The following is a 21,029-nucleotide window of genomic DNA, read 5'->3' as shown; positions in this document are numbered from 1 at the left end:
AAAAGGAAGAAACCAAAACGTATGCATGTGCACACACGGGGACGGGCACACACACATGCACACACAAGTGCACCACACATTCAGTTGGGAACAAATCATGGGAACCGGGGCTTGGCTGGTTCCTTGCCTCCCTCCCACCAGAGTGGCCACCTCATTAATGTCACTCAGCATCTCATTTTGCTACACTGTGTCTTTGCACTCGGTAAGCAGGCCAGAAGCTCTCTCCCATTGTAAACTTCTGTTCTCTGGGAAACTATCAAAAGCTCTGATTGGAGAAAAGGGAGAAAAACCTCTCCCCGAGCTTCCCATCTCACTGCCCCCCCCCCCCCGCCCTGGGCTTCTCTTTGGTGCTTTATTCAACATCACCACACACACAAATCATGCTCTGAAATTCGTTTACAGTGTGTCATCTTAGGATTAAAAAAGAAAGAGAGAAAGAAAGAAAGAAAGAAAAAAGAAAAGAGCGCGGTGGCCATGTATTTGCAACTGCGCAAAGAGAATAATTCATTTCGGCGGAGGCTATGGAAGAAGCCCTGAATGCATTCCTACACCGTTTCCTGCCCTTCAAAACAATAAAAATGTAAAAACCCAGATGAAGCAGGCCTGGAGGTGGCAGGAACGACAATCTCTTGACCCCCAAGGAATTTATTCTCCAGCATCTTTCCGAAGCACTGTCGTCCCCAGAATGCATCATCAAGACCATTTTATTAGATTTTTCTAAACCCTTGAAATTGTCACATAATTGAAACAGAAACAGCAATTTAGAGCTCTGAATGGATTTCTTAAAAAGACGCCTCTCGGCTTGCCCAGCGCCCCCCACTTGGCCGCTCTTGCCCCACACCTAAGTGCAAGCCCCTTGCACACAAAACCCTATTTATCTTTTAAATCCTCCTCTACCATAAAAGTTACACATTCCCCTAATGCCATAGATTTCAGGACATTTGGGAGAAACATCCCAGACAACAGGCTAAAAAAAGAATCCATTAGCATTAACTTGCCTGTCACAGCCAGTGACAAATAAATGAACGTGGGGCTTTCAGATCAGTCATTGGTGAAACTACCCCAGGCAGATAAAGACCAGCCCTGGGAGAGCGCGGGGCCCTGGAGGAGACATCTCTCACAGTGGGGTCTCAGCTCTTCCCTAGCTGCAGCCTAGGACGGTACTCTCAAAGGCAGCAAAAACACAGGTGTCCTACAAGGAGAAGGAAATGAGTTCCTCACGCCCACTGAGCATGGCCAAGATAAAGGGGGCACACTATCTCGCCCTGAAAGCCAGGACCCCATGAGCCGGCCAAGCCGCTGACCAAGCTTCCCATCTCCGTGTGTTGGACCTTGCATCACCTACAAAAAGGGCAACCACGCCAAGCAATCTGCAGGCTGCTGGTTACAGTCCTCTTACGGTACGGACAGTGTCCTCTCTAGGGACAGGGACAGGTAACCAATGCTCCCATTGTACCCACAATGTGCAGTCACCCAGAGACATCATCTCGTCTCATCCTCCTGAACAAGTCTAGGATGAGTTACTATATAGAAGGTCCCATTTCACAGAAAACAAAAACAAAAACAAAAACAAAAACAAAAACAAATTGAAGCATTAAGTGTCATTTCACTACCCTAACAAGTTCTCAGACATAAACAACAAATGGAAAATACCCTGGAGCTTCCCGGACAGATTGTAACAAATACTATGTCCCAGCCTGGTTACTTTATAACATTCTGACAAAGTAGAAGAAATTAAAGTCTACCAGAGGCAGTTCAAACATTTGACAATGAGACATGACATTGTCCTCTATGAAGATGCTGGGCTGCAGTCACAGCATGCATGGCACACACATGTAGCAGACGGGTCTCGGGCTGGATGTACCACTCACATTGGATGAAGCAGAGGAAGCTTAGGGTTTAGGGGAACGAGACCTTGGGATTCCCTTGGACTTGGGTCGAAAGGCCAAACCTGATTCTTGCTATTTCTGTGTTTTCAACAAAGCTTTCACCTTCACAGGCCTCAGTTCACCCATCTGTAGAGTGGCGGTTCTATCAAGGGTGACGTGAGATCACCTTAACGAGGCTTGGTACTATCCTGCAACATCCTAACTCAGGTATTACTTTTGAATTATTTTTTTTTTAATTTTAAAAGATTCAAAATCTCAAACTAAAATAAGCAAATACAATAGCCAGGTACACACACCTAAGGGGTTGGGGGGGAAACACCTTCCCAGATACAACAGAGTGCTACACTCGGCACCCAGAAAAACAACTGCCCAGCTGAACCAACCATCGCGGCAAGAGAGCACCCACCGCCCCGCACGGCACACGGGGAAAGCAGACTAGGAGATTCCCAACATATACGCTCTTCCCTCTAAGCAGCCACCAAGCAAAGGCGACACAAGCTGCCATGACCTATGAAGTGCCAGGTCCTATGTTGTCAGCAACAGGGCAGGGGCATCAGCAGCAACCTGTGATTTCCATATGGAAAAATGTCACCTCACTGTCCACACAGGGTGAGGTCATGACCACAGCTTAGATAAGGACAGAGGACAGAACTGTAAAATGTGGTCTACGCTGTGGTCCCTTGCTAAGAAGGCGGGGGGGGGGGGGGGCGGTAAGAGGAGCAAACATCAGAATAGCAGACTCTGTAAGCTGCCACTCATGCCAAAGATCAGAGGGACTTCTACCAAGGACCTCATACCTGAAGATGGTCCACAGCCCTGGAGAACAATCTGAAATTACCCATCAAGCATAAGCCCCCAGTCCAGTGTGTGACAGTCTCCCAGAAAGAGCACCAACCATTTTCTTAATGACCCTGGCTTCTCTGGGGGTTCAGAGGATCTCAGAGTACCCTGGGCAGAACCCCTGGGAGCTACACACATAACAGGTTCCCAGCCTCTACCAAAATATGCCTGGCTAGCAAACCGACCCCAGTGTGTATTAATTACTAAGCCCAGTTGAGACCCTCTCCCTGGCCTTATAGCCTTCTGACATTCTTCTTCCTTCCTGCTCTTCAAGAGCCAGCACCAAACCACCCCAGACTAGAGGGCCTTCCCCCACAGGCTGCCCCAACCTCCTTTACTGTGCAGACCGTGTCCTTTCTTGTCACACAGGTCACTGCTGTCGCTGACCCCACAACGGTGTCTCCATCATTTCTCATCCACTCCATTTAAATCGAAGTTGTATGATGTACAAAACCTCTCAGAGAGCTAAGAGGCTTGGTTGTTAGCCATGAACAATGCACTTGTACCTTTGGGGTTACTGCCTGGTACAGACAATAAGGCTTGAACGTAAAATACAGCAAAACTCAGAACAGAATATCTCGGCAAATAATCATTTAACTACTGAAAGCGGTAACTGCATGCGTTAACAAAGGGATGGCCCCTCCCCAGCATCATTCATACCTGATAATCTGTGATACCCTAACTTGTCTGCTTTATTCATACAGTCATGCTGGAATGAAGGTTCACTGAGTGCAGAGGCCTGGTCCTCCTGTCCACACTATCCCCAGAGCCACAGGGTAGCTGGCACACACTGGGCACTCCATGATGAATAACTGAGAAAATGCCTACCACAACATCTAAAGGATGCAGGTGCTCCATCAGTTGCCTACAGCTAGCTGCAAGAGCCATAACAGACACCAAGCTAAGATGCTAGAAATCCAGAGAAAGAACGGAGCTCCATGCCGTTTCATTTTAGTCACTACATACACACACACACACACACACACACACACACACACACACACACACACACGGCAGGGGTCCCTGAAGGGTACGCTGCCCAGGAACGCTTCATCGGGCTTGTGTGGGCTGAAGATGCTCTGTGGTGTGTGCATGACGACACCACCTAACAGGGCATCAGCAAACGGTGCAGAACTCGGCTTCATGCGGAAGCCGGGATTGCTCAGGCCATGGGATGCACCAGAGAGAAGGGCACAGAGAGATGGGATCCCCAAAGGTCTCGGTCCCAAAGCCATGGAAGAGAAGAAAGATGTGAGATAAGCTGGGAAGGGGCCCTCACAGGGATCTTACAGGGGACAAAACCCAAGGCCATTGCATTTAAACTGCTCCATGGGCAGCAGGAAATCCAAGGAAGCAATGAGGGGCTCTCAGATGCCCTCACTGAAAAAGGGAGTCCATGCCAAGAAGGAGCAACGAGTGAGCTGAAGGTGGTGAGAAGTGAGCAGGTATGTTCTTGGGGCCAGTCACTGCCTGTGCCATCATATGATCTCACATAAACTAACACTCTAAATTTAGTAAGCCGTAGAAGAGGAAGGGTCACACAACCGTGGTGTATTCTGGGTCTGGGGCTTGCAGCTCAAGAATTTCCAGGTATGAAAATCTAAAAGTGGACACTTAGAACATGCACTATATCAAGAGGCCCAAAAGATGGGCCCTCAGAGACTGCCATGTCCCTCTCCCTGCTTGGGGACAGGAAGGAGGCTCACCTATTTACCAAAAGCCACATGACATGGGACAGAGAGGCTTTGTCATCATAGGAGAATGACAGGAACAAGGGAATCCTAGTCTGGAAGGAACGGCAACATTCAGCGAGAGGACATTTGTAGGACAAAAGTGTCCTTCCTCCGTGAATTGACACCTGCTAAGGACGTGGAACATGGGAAAGAGCAGGGCTCTCTGACAAGCACGAAGCTAAGCCATTAATCCTCCTAAGTCCTTACTGGTGGGGAAAAGGGACACAGGCACACCATGGCATCCTTGCAGGACCAAGAAAACTTGCCTGCCTGGCTGCTTAACTATGGCTGCCGAGATGACAGCTGCAGATCATTCAAGATGGCAAGATGCTGGGTGACCCAACCTCCAGCAGCAAGGGGAGGCCAGATGCCAGAATCTTACCCTTCGTCCTTGAAATGCTGCCAAGAAACCACTCCCCCAGAACAGAGAGTGTGCACACACCACCACTGCACCCATCTGGATGCAAGCTTCACAGAGAACCTTTTAGGATCCTAAAGCAACGTCAAGGGACAATATGGGAACAAGAAAATCTGGCTCCTAGCTCAACCCTCCACAACTTAACTGCTGTGGTGACTTGGAAGCACCCAACAGAAAATGACTGGGTTGCAACTGCCTCTAGTGAGAAAAAGCTGCCTAGAATTCAACTCGTTTAGTTACTAAACACTAAGCTCCAAAGATCCAAGCAGCCAGGGAGTTTATAATCCGAGTGAAGTTTTTTTTTTTTTTCTGGAGTCATTTTACCATGCCATTTTTTTTGACTCTATGAAGGTAATTCGAAGGGTAGGAATATAGTTCAGTTGGTAGAGGGGCTGCCTAGCAGGCATGAAACCCTAGGTTGACTCTCTAGTACTCCGTAAAACTGGGTGTGGTGACCTGTAATCTCCGAACTCGGGAGATGGAGGCAGGAAGATTAACTGTTCAAGATCACCACCGGCTACAAAATGATTCTGGGGATACATGAGACCTCTTAAAAAAGTGAAAGAATAATAATCCTATAATGGTATCAGGAGACGTGTGCTTGGTGCCACTTGACCATACGCAGCTCCCATGAACAATGTGTATTCATTTCCAAAATAACGTAGTGAGGAGCACAACATTTTTTTAAGAGAAGGAAATTGAGGCTTGATGGGATTTCAGTGGTATGTTCACAGTCACCCAGCTGTCACGGAAGGCAACTGGAGATCGGCTGAACAAATGACATCTCTAGACGTCTCTACACCAGTGGCTACGATCCCTACCTCTCGAGTTTCAGGACACAATGAACACACACATGAATCAAAAAAACATATGCTCCCCTGCTGGTAGATCTTCTTTTTAGGTTTCTTTTTTTTAATGGGTGTGTGTGTGTGTGTGTGTGTGTGTGTGTGTGTGAGTGAGATGTGTGTGCAAGCACCTGCAGAGATCAGAAGAGTGTGACTCCCTGGGGCTGAAGTCACGGGGGTCAGAAGCTACCTGACATGGGTGCTGGGACCAGAACTCAGGACCTCACATGAGTAGCAAAGGTTCTCCCCACTGAGCCATCTCTCCAGCCCCATATGCAACATGTTTTTATGTGTCCATTAAAAAAATAAAGTTCGTCGGGCGGTGGCGGAGTACGGCTTTAATCCCAGCACTCAATAGGCAGAGGCAGGGGATCTCTTTGAGTTCAAGGCCAGCCTGGTCTATAGAGTGAGTTCCGGGACAAACTCCAAAGCTACAGTGAAACCCTGTCTCGAAAAAACAAAAAACAAACAAACAAAAAAGTTAATTTGAATACAACAAATAAAACTTTTGGAACGCAGTGACAGGAAAAAAATGGAGATTATGTTTTTGGGTTTTTGTTTTGATTTGTTTGTTGTTTGTTTGCCTTTTGGTTTTCAAAAACAGGGTTTCACCGTGCAACCCTGGCTGTTCTGGAACTCACTCTGTAGACCAGGCTGGCCTCAAACTAACAGAGATCTGCCTGTTTCTGCCTCCTGAGTGCTGGGATTAAAGTCGTGTGCCACCGCTTCCCAACAGGAAAGCAGTGTTCTTATACCCAAGGACAATTAGGGCAGATGGTGAGTCACACCCAGGCTCCGCTCTTGCTGGTAGCTGCAGAGCTGCTAGAGTCTAGTTCATTCCTCCAAAATAGAAAAGGAAGCCACAGGCTGGAACAAAATTCACCCAGGCAGCTGACACTTGGACCCAAAGGAGACAGGAAAAAAAAAAAAGGAAATAGCATGACTGATCTCTGTCAGCCTCTCTCTAGTCTGCTGCAGCTTCGAATGAAGTCATCTTTTTAGAGTCACACGACCATTTTAATTTTTAAAAAGATGGAGGTGAGGGAGAATCCCTATATGTATTTTACAAAATGAAATGCCTCAGTGAAATAAGAAGACACAGAATGATCCCATTTCTTCCTGATGAAGATGTACTTCCCTAATGAACAGCCACTGGCCTCCAAAGAGTGGTCCCTCGACTGGCTAATAAAGCCCTGTGAGCATGCGCAGTACAAAGATGATGAGCTGCAGGACTCCACCGGCTGCCTTCGTTGCTCGTTAAAATTCTGGACAAAACAGATTTTTATTTATACGAGACATTAAAGAATATTATGACAGCACTCGTATGAAATCCGTTCTTCACTGCCACAGATTTTCTCTGGTCTCAAGTTACAGCTTCTTTCCACCCATCCTGTTTAACACCTCCACGGAATATTTCTCTGGCAACTGTTAGCAGGGAGGGGCGGCCAGAAAGCAGAGAGAGGAGTCTGAACTGAAACACAAGCTGACACATCATTAACGAGCCCAGCACCCAGTCCAGACAGAAGGGTACAGTCCGCCCTGTCACCAGGACCCCCACAGAGACACACGGAAGTTCTATGAAAGGAAGACAAAACAAACACAAATAAGGCTTCATTCAAAGTTCTAGACTCTAGCCAGCCGGGTTGCCAATCCCAACAGTCACCTTGGTCTGGAACCCTGACGGCCAGGCTCAGTTCTGTGGGAAAATAACCGAACAGGGCAAGTCCCTTCCCTACCTATTCCAGGTCCCAAGAGAGACACATATCTACACCGCAACAACTCCTGCCCCTCTGGGCTGAACAACCCCAAAACCACCTGAAAGGACACCCCAAGGGGTCAGTTAGAGAACATGGGATGGTGTGGCAAAATTGGATGATGTCACAAGGGGAGGAGAATGACCAGAACCCAAGAACCTGGAATTTCACTGAGAATGACTTTGGTTCTGCTCTCCATGGTCTGCTGAACCCAGAGAGCCCTGTAACCTCACTTCTGACAGGGAGGCAATGCCCAGTGGTACCCCAACAGGACCACACACACTGGCCAGCAGTCCAACTACAGAGGCAGATTGTGTAGGTGTATCTTTTTTTTAAAATATCAGTATTCAACCCCTCAAAGTTTGAGCTGCCTCACCCATCCAACAGAGGTGACACATGATCCCCTCACTAAGTGCCTGGCACACACATTCAATTAATATCATTACTAGACCTCTCAGAGAACTAGAGTGGGGCCCTCACATAAACAGCAGCTCAGAGGCAGGAAGACTGCAAGTTCACTCAAAAATCACCAGGAATAACAGTGGATCCGACTTTGGCATGGCCATGTCTTAGACCCTTCTAGGAGCTTGTTTATCTCACTACAGGAAACTCTGAGAAGAGGAGACAAGCTCAAGGAAGCTAAGTGATTTGGCCAAGTTCACAGCAGCTAATGACGGGCACAGCTGGCATCTGAAGCCAGGTGGTCCAGCTTGCGCACACCCTCCATCCTAATGATGATTAAACCAGTAATAACGGTGACGGTGATGCGCGGCGAGGCCCTCGCCAGGCCACGCTTTCATTTTTCACAGGAATCTTGGTGAAGGCGCGGATATCACTCCAGGTTTAGAGATGAGGAAACTGAGCCAGGGCTGGGATTCAGATGTGGTTAAAAGATAGGAAAGGCCTTCACAAAGTGATGTGTCATTCGGTTCTTTAGAAGACAGGGTACCAATACCACTGCATATTAACGTGAAACACGGCCTTCCTGCTGGAGAAGGTCCACCAGTGAAGGGCAGGAAGTGAAAGGCAAGAGAGCGGGTGGGGAGCCATGTTTCCCCAAGTCAAGGCTGCTTCCAGCTTCCCTAAAGGGAAATCTGATCCAAGTCATGAGTGATCCAATAACTAACCCGGAATTGAAGATTCACACTAGGGAACGAATAGCAATCCTTCCAAACCCAGGCAACACTGCTGACTCCGAGATGGGAGAGAGCTTGCTCACTTCATGGAAAGTAACCCACAGCTAAAGCCAACCCCAAAGTTGACACCACATCAAGGAATCTAAGTTCTTCATTAATTCCTACAATCTGTTTAAGAGTTGGGGGGAAAGCCACCTTCAAGTATGCCCACTGCTGACTGAAGGAATGTGGATTCCATCTTTTTAAAAAAGAGTCACGCACTCATTCAAGTGGCAGGTTCCAGACCTGAAATCCTCAAACTACCATCCTTTTTTCTTTACCAACGTGCAAAACCATTTTCTCCTCTATATGATCAGAGGCTCTCCAGTCTGAGAGCCTCCGCGTGAAAGAATAAACTCAATTTTCCAAGAGCCATTGCCCTTTCTCATTGTGCGCCTAGAGTTAGAAACCTCATACCTTTCTCCCGCCCAAGAACGTCAAGGACACAGGATTTACTCAAGTAGGAGGGACAGAAAAGACGGACGTAAAAGGTGTGAGGGGAACACCAGCGAGGGTCAGAAGCCTGTAAGCCTGCCTCCTTCAGCTCTGGCAGGCACAGGGGAAACATTGTTAACTCTGCACTTCACAGAGGTGCAAGCGCAGTATCACTTCTGTGGGGCCACGTTGTTTCAACCTCCTCAGTCCAGGCCCCAACTCTCTGGAACTCAGAAGCTGAGCTGTATTAAGTTTCCAGTGGCTCTGACTGCTCCAAATGACCTGAAACTGGGGACATCCCTAGCTCCCTCCCCAAGATCTACATACAACTTTAGGCAGTCTATGAAAGATTTTTTTTCCCCCAAGACAGGACAAACTGTTAACTTAAAATTCTGCTCTTCTCCAAATGCTCCAGATTGAAAGGCCTCAGTAGAAGGCCCTCCACAGAGAGGCATCAGGAAATGTTCAGGTTTTCCTGATAGGATCTCAGCCTTGCTTTAGAATAAATAGAACGCTCGAATAAATATTGCGGCAGGCGGTGTCACGCCCTCCTGAGAAGGAGCAAGGATCATATCTGTCCCTCTCCCCAGCTGGATGCTTGGAACCGACAGTGGCATGCTGACATGGAGGTGCAGGGTCACCTCACAGAACCGCTCACCTGGGCTTTTCACCTCCCTCTGCTGACACCCTGAAAGCACAAACGCCAGCCTCCAACAGCAGCCAATGCTCGGTTTGAAGCTTCAAAGTCTCACTAAAATCCCATCCATGGCTCTCCTACTTACCTTGGGCTGCGCACGACGAGGAAATGCAACTTTGGGGTCAATCTGGAGAAAATAATAAAAAAAGGAGGAAGTCAGTGAAGTAGTTTGAAGCAGCAGACAAAAACGAATAACCAACCACCTAATTATTAATCACTCATTTCTCAGGCTTAGACCTCAACTTTTAGTAACTTCTTGGGCAATTCAAAAGCTCCTTCAGCTTGGATCCCAACTTTCACCATCCTTCTCCCCATGGGACTCATGAGGTTCACCTTTCTGGAATGTTCCACCATGCAGTTTAGTGAGGGAAGTGCTTAATAAGCCAGAACTCATGCACTCTTATTGAGACAAGGGACTTCTTTTCCACAGACCCTGAATATGAACTGGTACCCAGAGCTAACGTACAATGTGTGGCCAGGGAGGGGAAGATGGATACAATGTTATCTGAAGGGAAAAAAGAAAGAAAAAGCCCTCAAAATGAATGCTCCTCCAGCTATTAGTAAATGGGTGAATAGTTCTTCTCCCTGGCAAAGCAGGGGAAAGGGGATTTAAAAAAAATTGAAAATCAACAATATTCAACACAGTGTTCAGCTAAGATTAACTCACTACGTTTGCAAAATGAAGTTACTCAGGGTGATCGAAAAGATCTTTGCAGCCAGGTATGGTGGCTCACATCTGAAAGCTCTACACTTGAGAAGCTGAGGGAAGAGAATCAATGAGGGTGGAAGCCCCCTGATACGCCATAGCTGGGGGAAGCCCCCCTGATACACCATAGCTGGGTTCTAGTGAATTCTGGTGAACTCTTAAAAACAACATTTGTATTTGCCTTGTTGGTATATCTTAAAGAAAGCAGATATCAATTACTTATTTCTTTAAAAAAAACTGTAATAAAAGAGGAAAAGCAAGGTTTATGTATAAATTAAATCCACATGGGTTTAAAAAAAAAAAAACAAAAAACAAAAACCACAGGCATGAAACTAGATGAATAACCCAAAGTCCAAACTAGAAAGGTCATTGCAGGGAGGGTTAATAACAAAACGATTGGACAGAAGTGGGAATCTAATGCAATAATTCAGGTATGCCCCCAGTTCACCTCCACCCCAGTGGGAAAAGCTCCCCACTCCACATGAGCAGCCGGCTTGCAGAGCACATGATTCTCAATCAGTGATGAGCTTCACAATTCCCACAGAAGCATTTAAGTCTAACAGCTGATGTGAGGAGAAAAAAAGTTACTGCCTAGATAAAAACAGCAAAGAATCTAAAAAAGAAAAAAGAAAGAAAAAGAAAAATCCCATCACTGGTTCCCATTAGATTTCTAACCGTGACAGATTTTTTGAATATAGTTCAACATGGAAAATGGCATGGGTATTACTACAAGTTATTTATTTATGAGCTCTGGCTTTCGTGTTATAAATTTCCCCCTTTAAAAAGTAAATCTGAACCTCATGTCGGTTCTGTCACTTAAGAAAATAATCACCACACTTTGGGAAAAACTGCAGGGGTAGAGAGACTCACACACAATCTCTCCCCCACCCCAGATAATCCCTGGGGTCACTTGGAGCCCCAGACAATAAGACATACAAAGACAAAAATCACTTTTACTAAGGTAGTTTAAAAACCTAAAAATCTACCTTGCGCTTTTCACTTTTAAGCACCACCTGAGAAATGAGAGATTACTTTTCAAAAGCTAAAACAGATCAAAATCTCAGGTCTAGGAAACTACCCTTTCGTAAAGATTAATATGACTGCGTCTACAGGTGTGCCCAGTACGGACTAGAGTTTCTCTACAAAAGAAATACAACAGGTGTGGATTTCCATTCTGGCGCCAAAACTGAGACGGATGCTCGTCTTTGTTCACTCTGAGGCTTGGTAGATCGGACCAACACACAGGTGCAGTGAGAGCCACCTTGTTTGTGTGGGAAAAGATGATGTAGCATCCAGGAAAGGTCAGGGAGCCCGGGTGAGGAACGTACAAAGAAGAAAAAGAAGTGCTAAGATTTAAAAAAAAAAATGTAAAATTACAAAACCAAAAGCCAATTGGGGACTGCACTGAATGTGTGTGGTGGTGACATCAGCATGTCACACTGAGAACGGCGTTCTCCCATGTGCAAAGTTTTCCACACTGAGATCTCCAAGGCCTAGGAGGCGTCAAGGCAAGAAGGCAAATCCCAACCTTTTGCACATCCCAGTCAACTATTTAATAAAAAAAAAAAAAAGAAAGAAAGAAAGAAAACTACCTAAAATTAAAACATTAGTCACTTAGGTACAGCGCTAGTACTGGCTCTAGGGTCCTCTAGAAAACACTAGGGCACTATTTCGGACGCGAATGGCCTTTACCTAAACAAAGCGTTTAAGGTAACAGTAAACAAGATCCTCGTTTCCATGTCAATAAACCAACCGCGTCTGCCTCCTGCACTGAACGTTGAAACAAAGTCAAAAGCTAGGTTATACTAAGTAACAGCAACCAAAATATGTCTACAAAACAAGTTAGGGTGGAAAAGCCCAAGGCCCAGCAAGGGATACCGAGGGATACTGGGGAATCTCACTAGCCAGCACCCACTAAAACCAAACTCCAGTTCTCCCACCCAGGCAAAAGGAGTGCACAAGAAATCCGCTCTGAATTTTTCCTGTGAAATCTTCCTAGCTTCGTGATGTGGCTAGCCAAGAAGTCAAGGAGGAAAAAATAAATTGTTCAGACGTTCCTTATCACCTTACCAGTGATCATTCTTGATATTAAATGATCTGACAGTACAAACAGGCTGGGCTTGCACGCTCTGACAAGTCTAGGACAATTAATAAAGTGACTTCAGTGTGCAAGGCCTTTTCTTGGGGAGTAAGGGCAACACCTGACCTCTCTGATCATAAAAAGAGGGGGGTGTTTGCAAAATCAATTGGAGTGCACCAAAGGTTGACCCGTTGACCCATGTGCTTCTTCTCCTCCGCTCAGTGTTAAAAGACCAGAGAGCTTGGAAGATCCTGGAATTCTGCTGACTTTACAGAAGAGGAGAGTAAGGGTCTAGTTTTACAGAACGCAGCTAACTCACCTCCCATGAGCTCACAATAGAACAGGGAGCATTCTGGGCAGCCCAAAGCTACAACCCAAATATCACCTTGAGGCCTCTGCCTTAAGAAGTGGTAAAAAAAATCCTGATGAAATTCTGGTAAGCATACAGGGAAGGGAGGGGTGGCAGGAAGCCAGCACGGGGGCCAAGCAAACCACGGAGAACTCCCCAGCCTCCTCCATCATTCATTTATTATTCCAGACTGATATTTTTCCCCTTAGTCTCTGACCTCCACATAGGAACTTTCACCTCTAAACTCTGGATTTTAAAGACTTCTAATGTTTTTAAAATGAAAGGATGTGAAGGGGGCCGTGGGGGGGGGGGGCAGGAGGCAATCACTTGGAAACCCAGGCCTTATCAGCCTTTAATTCAACACCATCTGAAGTAACCCCACTGGATGCCAGAATTGGCTCTGTCATTTTCTCCCTTCCCTTCTCAAACCACATCTCAAATCACTTGGAGCCCCAGAGAAACCTGTTGCCTGGACCTAAGACGAGCACCCCTTCCCTCATCCCCATCCCTGCCCCCTCCACCAAGAAGCAGGCTGTGCCTTCCTTCCACAAGCAGAACCCAATGCCACAGGCTGTGTGCTCTGCTGACAAAGAAAGTTCCATTTGCTCTCTGGTGGAGTTTCTTTGCAAGGTCCCTTGGCGGGAGGCTACCCTCTCAGGGAACGGACACCCCCTCCCCCCAGCCTCAGCCTGGCAGCGTCTGAAGCTGTAGCGAGACAGCCTTCAAAAGAAACCCCCCCAAAATCAACCACCGATGCAAACTTCTGAGCTAACTCGCTAGCTGTTTAAAAGTACCCAGTTCTAGCATAGAAGCAAAAGAAGGCGCTGTCCCTTTAAACAGGGCTGTCAATGCCCAGACCGGCACCGAAAAGGGGCAAACAACAACAACAACAACAAAGCAACCTACCGTCTTGGAATCTAACTCATGGTGGGGTTGACCTAATACTTTATCTACACTTGCTGGGTCTGCGAAGGTGACGAAACCGAAGCCTCTGGAAGGAGACAAAGAGGGGGGAAAAAAACAAACAAAATGTGACACCACTGAAAGCAACAAGGAGACCCCATATGCAGACTGGGGTGCGAAAGTTGCCCCCATACACCCCCATCCCCACCAGCTCCCTCTGTTCTCCTCTAGCCCACAGCCCTCTGCCTTGCGAGGGAAAAATACCAAGGTTAGTGGGGGAAGCGGGAGGGGGGGCAGGGCGACTAGAGGTAACTTGGAACACGCTGGAGCCTCCAGTCCGGCCGCCTCAGTTTCCTTTCCTCCCCTTCCCTTTCTTAAGGCTTTGTTTTATGCCAAAGGAAATCGGGCAGTAAGATATTCATCCACCTCCTAATGAGAGGACTTCTGAGTTTGGGAGTGGGAAGAAGGCATACACGCAAAAATTTAAATTAAAAAAAAAACTGTGGAAAGTGAGCGAAGCTGAATGTCATTTTAAACAAGAGAACAAGAAGCGACAGGAAAATGACTTCAAGCGGGAGAGATGGGCGTCTCTGAATCCAGAGTTCGGTTCTAATTAACAATAACCTTTAGGGTTATGGGGTGGGGGGGGGTAACGTTTCAGCCCAGCCACGCGCCTGAGCCCAATTCTAAATCCGCTTAGCTACTTCCGAAGACACCTCCAAAAATAAAACTAAAACTTTGTTCTAAAATAAAGGCAAAATCCAGAAGGAAATGCGTTACCTGGAGCGTTTCGTAGTGGGATCTCTCATGACCATACATTCTCTAATTTCTCCAAATTTGCTAAAATAGTCTCTAAGGCTATCTGTAGAAAGAGAAAGAGAGAGATGGGGGGTGGGAGGTGTGGAGTGGGAAAAAAAAGCAATGCAAATTTTGATCAAGGACAAAAAGCAAAAGTAGTTTTCTGTTGTTATTCTGTTTCGTTTTTGCAATATTTTTGCACACGCGGGGGAAATTCGGCAACAGAGGTCGCGTAGAGGGCTCGGAAAGGATTTGCTATTTAAAAAAATAACCTTGCACAGGAGAAGTGGGGAGCCAATGGCGGGGGGGGGCTCTTACACTGGGATAACAAAGAGCAATAAAGAAGCCAAGAAGGGGGGGACCCAGGCGTCCCCCCCTCCCTCCCTTACCTGGTGAGGTCTGCCAGCTCAGTCCACCGATAAACATTTTACTAGAGGGAGAAAACATAACCGAAGTGAGCACCGATGTCAGATCGGCCATTTTGACGTGTAACTTACAAAAGCTAAAAGGAAAGCTGGGGGGGAGCGGGCGAGCGCGAGCCGGGAGGTGGGTTGGGGGAGAAGGTGGCCGCCCCACGCCACCCCAAGGTACGCGAGTGCCCCAGGGGTGCGCGCAGGGACGCGGGGGGGCGCGCGGATGCCCCGCTCCGCACCGTCGCCCGCACAGCCCCGAGCGAGCCCGTGGCGGCGCGGTGGGCAGCGGCTGGAAACTTACCCGGGGTCGTGCTGGGAGTCGTTGGCGCTGCCCGAGGTGCCTGGGCTCCCATTTGCCTCCATAGCGGAGCCCCCCCGCCCCCCCACCCCCGACACACCGAGCCCCACAGCGAAGCGGAGCGCAGCGGCGGCCGGCTCCGAGCCCCAGATCTCCGTCCCTCCTCCCCCGCCTCCTCCCCCCGCCCGGCGGCTGCGAAGCTCCGCGAGCGCCGAGCCGGGCCAGCGGCGAGAGCCCGTCACACGTGGGCTCGGCTCAGCTCAGCCCCGCCGCCTCGCACACCCCCCGTCCCCGCCCCCCCGGCCCATCCCCACCTCTCCCCCTCCTCCTCCCCACCCCCATCTCCTCCTCCTCCTCCCCCTCCTCCCCGCGCACGTGGGGCGGAGTTCTAGAACGTCGTGTAACCAATGCGGTGACGTCACGCACCCCGTTCGGTTCACCCGCCTGTTCGCGCGCGCACACTCGGCCCCCCGTGGCAGCGGGACCCACCGGGGGCGGCGCGCGAGCCCCGAGACTCGAGGGGGGCCCACGTCAGCCGGGCGGGGAGCGGGGAAGTGCACCCCGAGTCGGCTCAGATCACATGGGCTGGGTGTGGGGGAGGGGGAGGCGCGGGGAGCTCTCTGCCCCGGCTGCTCGCCGGGCGGGGAGGAGGCAGCGCCCCGGACCCCCATAGTTTGCGCTACCCATTCAAGTTCTCGGGCCCCTGCGCCCGATCCGGAGGTAGCACCCGCCTCCTGCCCAGCCTCTGTGCCCCGGTTTCCAGCCACCGCGCAGAAATTTAGGTCAAGGACGCCGGGAGCACACCCACACCCAGCGCTCCCGGGGCGGTCCCCGAGACCCCGGGAATCGGGGAGGCATCGGGATGGAGAAGACCCTCCCGCACAAACACCAGCCACAAGTTTTCATTTTCCCTTTGCGCGGCAAGTTCTCTGGCTCCCGCTCCACACCGGCACGTCCTGCACGGCTCCCCGCCCATCCCCGGCAGAGGTACGGAGCCGTGCCCGCGAAGGTTATTTTGGAACTTTAAGAAACAGACGCGATACCAGGGGGCGAGAAAGCACCCAAGACAGGGTTTGAGCGTCACTCAAACCACGACTTAAAAATATAATAAAGTGGGCTTTAAGCGGTCAAGGTCAAATGATTGGAGTTCGAAGCAAATGTTCATGGAGAATATGTAGTAGTTTGAGAGCGTCTCGAGGGTGGCTAGGACCGGTGGTTATTTCAGAAAAAAAAAAAACTCGATTATCCGTCAGTTAGCTATTTTATTTATTGTGTTTACAGTAACTCGGGGTTCCTATGTAGAGAGTAAAAGTGCGTCAGAAGGAAATGGCCCTGGGGGAGGTCTTTGAGGTAACAAAGCGTCCCCTTCCCCGCCCCCCCCTCCCCCATTTTCGGAGCCAGAAGGTGCCTCACGGATCCTGGCACGCAGTAGGTGTTTAGTAAAAGCTCCCTTCCTCCCCTGACTAAGTGTAAACTCCAAAAGGATGTTTGTAGCTTCCCAGAGGCACTGCACACTTCGGATTCCAGGCTGGCCAGATTCAGGCTGCATTCAATTTATGGGGTATTTAAAACAGTACGGATACAATTATCCTTATTGTTTTAAATTATTACAATAAACCAAGTTAATACGGCATGAGAGGCAACATAAAGTTGTGGTTCATCAAATACCCGGATTAATGTTAAGCACGCATTGATGCCCAATTAACACTTTTCCATTAATTTTCATAGAATTAGGAGACAATGGAATACACTCAGCACTAAAACTGTGCCGTATCCACTGTGGGTTTTGGAACATTTGGAAAATCTCAACACCAGCCAAAGCCTTGAGTGATCGGACTTTCAATCGCTCTGTCCCCTAAACTGGGAAAACGCCTCTCTGACAGGATTGATGGGGTAGGGTGGGGCATTTGAAGTGAACAATGCAAAAGTCCCCTTTTTAATTGCAAACTTACATAGATCGTGTTCATTATGAATTTTTTACTGAATATAATATTTAAAAGGCCCTTCATAAGACTTCAAACCACAAACCATACCGTTTCCCAACACTCCAACCAAACTGATTCTTAAATTCTTAAACACTGGAGACCCACGTGTTAAAGAGCCGCGTGTTATTATGGTAATTGTTTATTGTGATTATTCTCAATAACAAAATACAGGCAACACAGCTAATTGGATTATATTTTGGATTTTTACAGCAGAACCACAGACCATCAGAGCTAGAAAGGCCTTTCTTTATCCAGTCCCTTCTTTGAGTATGGGAGTCCCAAAGGTGCCAGGTGACATGTCGGGCTGTATTCCCGCCCGAACCAGTTAATCCCTAAGAGGGGCTCGGGCCAAGGTCCAGTGCCCTTTAGCTGTAGAGCCTGTATATTCGAGTTGTCCCTCACTAGGCAGAAGTGGGTAGTTGCCTTCCTAATGTAGACTTGCACATACTGCTAAGTGTTGGACTGAATGAAAACCTGGGGGGGGGGGGGTGCTTCTAGCCCTGCAGAGGCCAAACCAGGAACTGCTAAAGGAGGTAAGGTGGGGGGGGGGTGTCCATCTCTCTATCGCTCCATTATTTATGCTTAGTTTGGTGTTCTTGGAGACAGTCTAGCTGTGCAAGAACCCAGGCTGGCCTTGAACTGGAGAGCCCTTACCCACCCACCCCCTCACCACCACCGCCAAGTTTTATTTTCCCCTTTGCAGAGTGTTTGGTTTTGTTGAGATGGTGTGACTGAGGCTGATGGCAAACTCCCTAGATTGCAGAGGCTGGCCTTGAACCTCGGATCCTTTTGCCTCTACTGCTGGGATTATAGGTGTATCCTACCATGCCAGGTTTATGCAGTGGTAGGGATCAAACCCAGGGCTTGGTAGGAAGGAAGACAATCTACCCATTGAGCCACAGGCCCAACCTCCTTCTGGTCTTTTGTTTGTTGGTTGGTTTTATCCCCAGGTAGTAACATTTTGGTTACAGGCCTTCTCTTGCTCTGTGATTCTGAATTTTGACAGTCGTACAGACTGTATGACACCCACCAGGATAAACACACAAACATGCTTTATTGTCCTCCAAGCCCCTCTCCTGCTACCCCTTGCACCAGGGTATTTATTTGTAAGAGATTCTGTATTTCTTCCCTAGCTCGCTCATTCAGGGACCCAGGGAGGATGTGTTTATATAATCCACTGCCTTGAGGTTGCTACCGGGCTACACAGTCCCTTCCTGAGCCCCTCAGTCCGCTCTTGCTCCATGCTCGCTCTGCCCATTAATGTCCACGCTCTCCTGGGTTCTCTAGTCCCTGGCCACCATTCCTCTTTTGCCTCTTGCCCTCTCTCTTCATCTGCCTTTCCTTTAAATATTGGTGTGCTTCACCAGCCCCATCCTCTCTTCCAGCTCCCTCCTCCCCAGGTGACCTTCTGAGCAAGACGGGTTTAAATCCCACCTGCATGCCGATGGATGGATGCCGCTCCACATCTCCCTTCTTAACCTCACCAGAGGCTTCCAATCTCTGCTCAGGATCCTCTTTATACATCTCCCCTTACTCTTCCTAAAGGTATTCCAGACGCAACGTGGCCAATGCCACATACACGCTCTTCTCCCCCAAGTCCGAACCTCTTTTTGGAATCCTTGTCAGTGAATATACTCAGCCAGCCTGGAGACAGCATGCTTGAACTCTGACCTCCCCATGTGCAGCTCACCCAGGAGTCTGTGGAATTCACCTCGTAAAGAGCACTTAAATCACTTAAATCGGTCTTTTTTTTTTTTTTTTAATGACCATGGTATGTGTGTGAGTGTGTGGTCAGAGGACAATTTTCAGGAGTCTGTTCTTTTTGTCTCTGTTCTTTTTGTCTCCTATGTGCCAGAGGTTGAGCTCAGGTGTGAGGTCCAGCCTGCTCAACAGGAACTTTTGCTCGGTGAACCATTTCACTGGTTCAGCAAAGCCACTTTCTCTTCCTACTGTATATCATATCTCTCGTACCCGACGCCCTAGAACATCCGCCCACAAGGACTCTAGGTCCATTTATATGCCTGGAAAGCTTTCCCATGCTTCTCTGATCAGGTCAAATGTCTCTGATAGACACTTAACCCAGCAGAAGGTCCTCGGTGTACCTTCCCCTGTGTGATCATTTTTGCTTTATCGCCCATCTCGGTCAGGCCAAGAGCTTCCAGCCATTTTTGCTCTCCTTGTACCAGTACAGGACCTGCTAGTTCATGGTTGACAATAAATAATTTTGGTGGGGGACAGATTGATGAATGAGTGGATGTTGCTGTCTAGTTTCACCCTTGGACCTTTTCGTGGGTTTGTGTGGTCGTGTTCAGAAGTCAGATTGGCTGCAATCTCCTCCAGTGCTTTTGTCTATTTATACTGGCCTACTAAAATGGTAAATGTTGCGCACACACACACATACTTTCCAGAACAATGTGTTGAAGATGATACACATCTGTAATCCCTTACTTGGGAAGCAGAGACAGGAGGATCTCTGTTCAGGGTCAGTCTTGTCTGCATAGTAAGTCCTAGAGCTGCCAAGAATACGTACGTGTCCTTAAACATTTTCTAGAACATTCTGGTAAGCTTCTAGGTCCGGGATAGCCATTTCATAAGTTGTTTATTAACTGTGAACTCTATTTCTTTATAATTATAAATTTCTCCAGATTTTTTATTTTTCTGTATTCTTCAAGGAAATTATCCATTCCACCTGTTGTTTGGTTGGTTTGGTTTTTGTTTGTTTGTTTGTTTGTTTGTTTGACTGGCTTTGGCCTTTTTTTTTTTTCTGAGACAGGATTTCTCTGTAGCTTTGGGACCTGTTCTGGAACTAGCACTTGTGGACCAGGCTGGCCTTGAATTTGCAGAAATTCACCAGTCTCTGTCTCCTGAGTGCTAGTATAAACGCTTGTGCTACCACCGCCCAGCTCTGTCTTTGGTTTTTCAAGAGGGGTTTCTCTGTGTAGCCCTGGCTGTCCTGGAACTCACTCAGTAGACCAGGCTGGCCTTAAATTCCAAAACCCCTCTGTATCTGTGCATACACACACACACACACACACACACACACACACACACTGGGACTAAAGAGGCGTGTGCCACCATACTCTGCTGCCATCTAGGTTTTCAAATGTACTAACAAAGCACAGCTGACAGCTCTCTTGTAATATACTTTAAACTCAGCGGTTCCAAAGATATTCTCCACATAGCATCCATTGTCTAGATCAGCGGGGACAGAGGTCTGTCTGTGTTGTTTTTGGAGTGATTTGGTCTGGTTTTGTTTTATCTGTAGAGCTGGGGTCAAACCTGGAACCATGCATATTCTTCCAAGGTCTGTGAGGGGGAATTAAGTTGTTATATATTTATTTATTTTTGTTTAGTTTTGTGTGTGTGTGTGTGTGCGTGTGTGTGTGTGTGTGTGTGTGTGTTATAAACAGTTGTGAATGCCAGTGAGTGGTAGGAACCAAACCCAGGCCTCTCTGCTTTTAACAGCTCTCCTCTCCCCAGTCTTGTCTAAGTGTTTTGCTTTGTTTTTTTGTTTTTTTGTTGTTGTTGTTGTTATTTTTAATGTGTGTTAGTGTTTTGCCTCGGGTTTCAGGCCCTCTGGAACTGGAGTTACAGACAGCTGTGAGCTACCATGTGGGTGCTGAGCATTGAACCTGGGTCCAGTCTGGGTGTTTGTTAACTGGAGTTTACTTTCTACAACTGTTTTTTTTTTTAAAACATTTATTTATTTAT

The 21,029-nt window shown here is 48.0% G+C and overlaps 1 protein-coding gene across 7 annotated transcripts in view; it reads right to left on the bottom strand.

Annotated features, from left to right (window-relative positions):
• The window catches only part of Msi2 (musashi RNA binding protein 2), a 360,249-nt gene extending 344,775 nt beyond the window's left edge, over positions 1 to 15,474 (bottom strand). For 2 of the 7 annotated variants that reach the window (XM_087910114.1, XM_087910115.1), the window contains exons 1-5: positions 15,337 to 15,474; positions 15,012 to 15,052; positions 14,605 to 14,686; positions 13,828 to 13,912; positions 9,872 to 9,913 (exon numbers count right to left, since the gene is read on the bottom strand). In XM_087910114.1, the coding sequence (XP_087766240.1) occupies positions 9,872 to 9,913; positions 13,828 to 13,912; positions 14,605 to 14,686; positions 15,012 to 15,052; positions 15,337 to 15,398 (312 nt within the window). In that variant the 5' untranslated portion in view covers positions 15,399 to 15,474. The remainder of the gene's footprint in view (positions 1 to 9,871; positions 9,914 to 13,827; positions 13,913 to 14,604; positions 14,687 to 15,011; positions 15,053 to 15,336) is intronic. The other 5 variants (XM_087910116.1, XM_087910117.1, XM_087910119.1 and 2 more) reach the window with 3 other exon arrangements.
• Between the last annotated feature and the right edge of the window lie 5,555 nt (positions 15,475 to 21,029).

The sequence above is a fragment of the Myodes glareolus genome, chromosome 9, assembly GCF_982192425.1.
Source record: "Myodes glareolus chromosome 9, mMyoGla1.1, whole genome shotgun sequence".
Taxonomy (NCBI): domain Eukaryota; kingdom Metazoa; phylum Chordata; class Mammalia; order Rodentia; family Cricetidae; genus Myodes; species Myodes glareolus.
The sequence above is the reverse complement of the archived record's forward strand: the minus strand, read 5'-3'. Positions and strand labels throughout refer to the sequence as shown.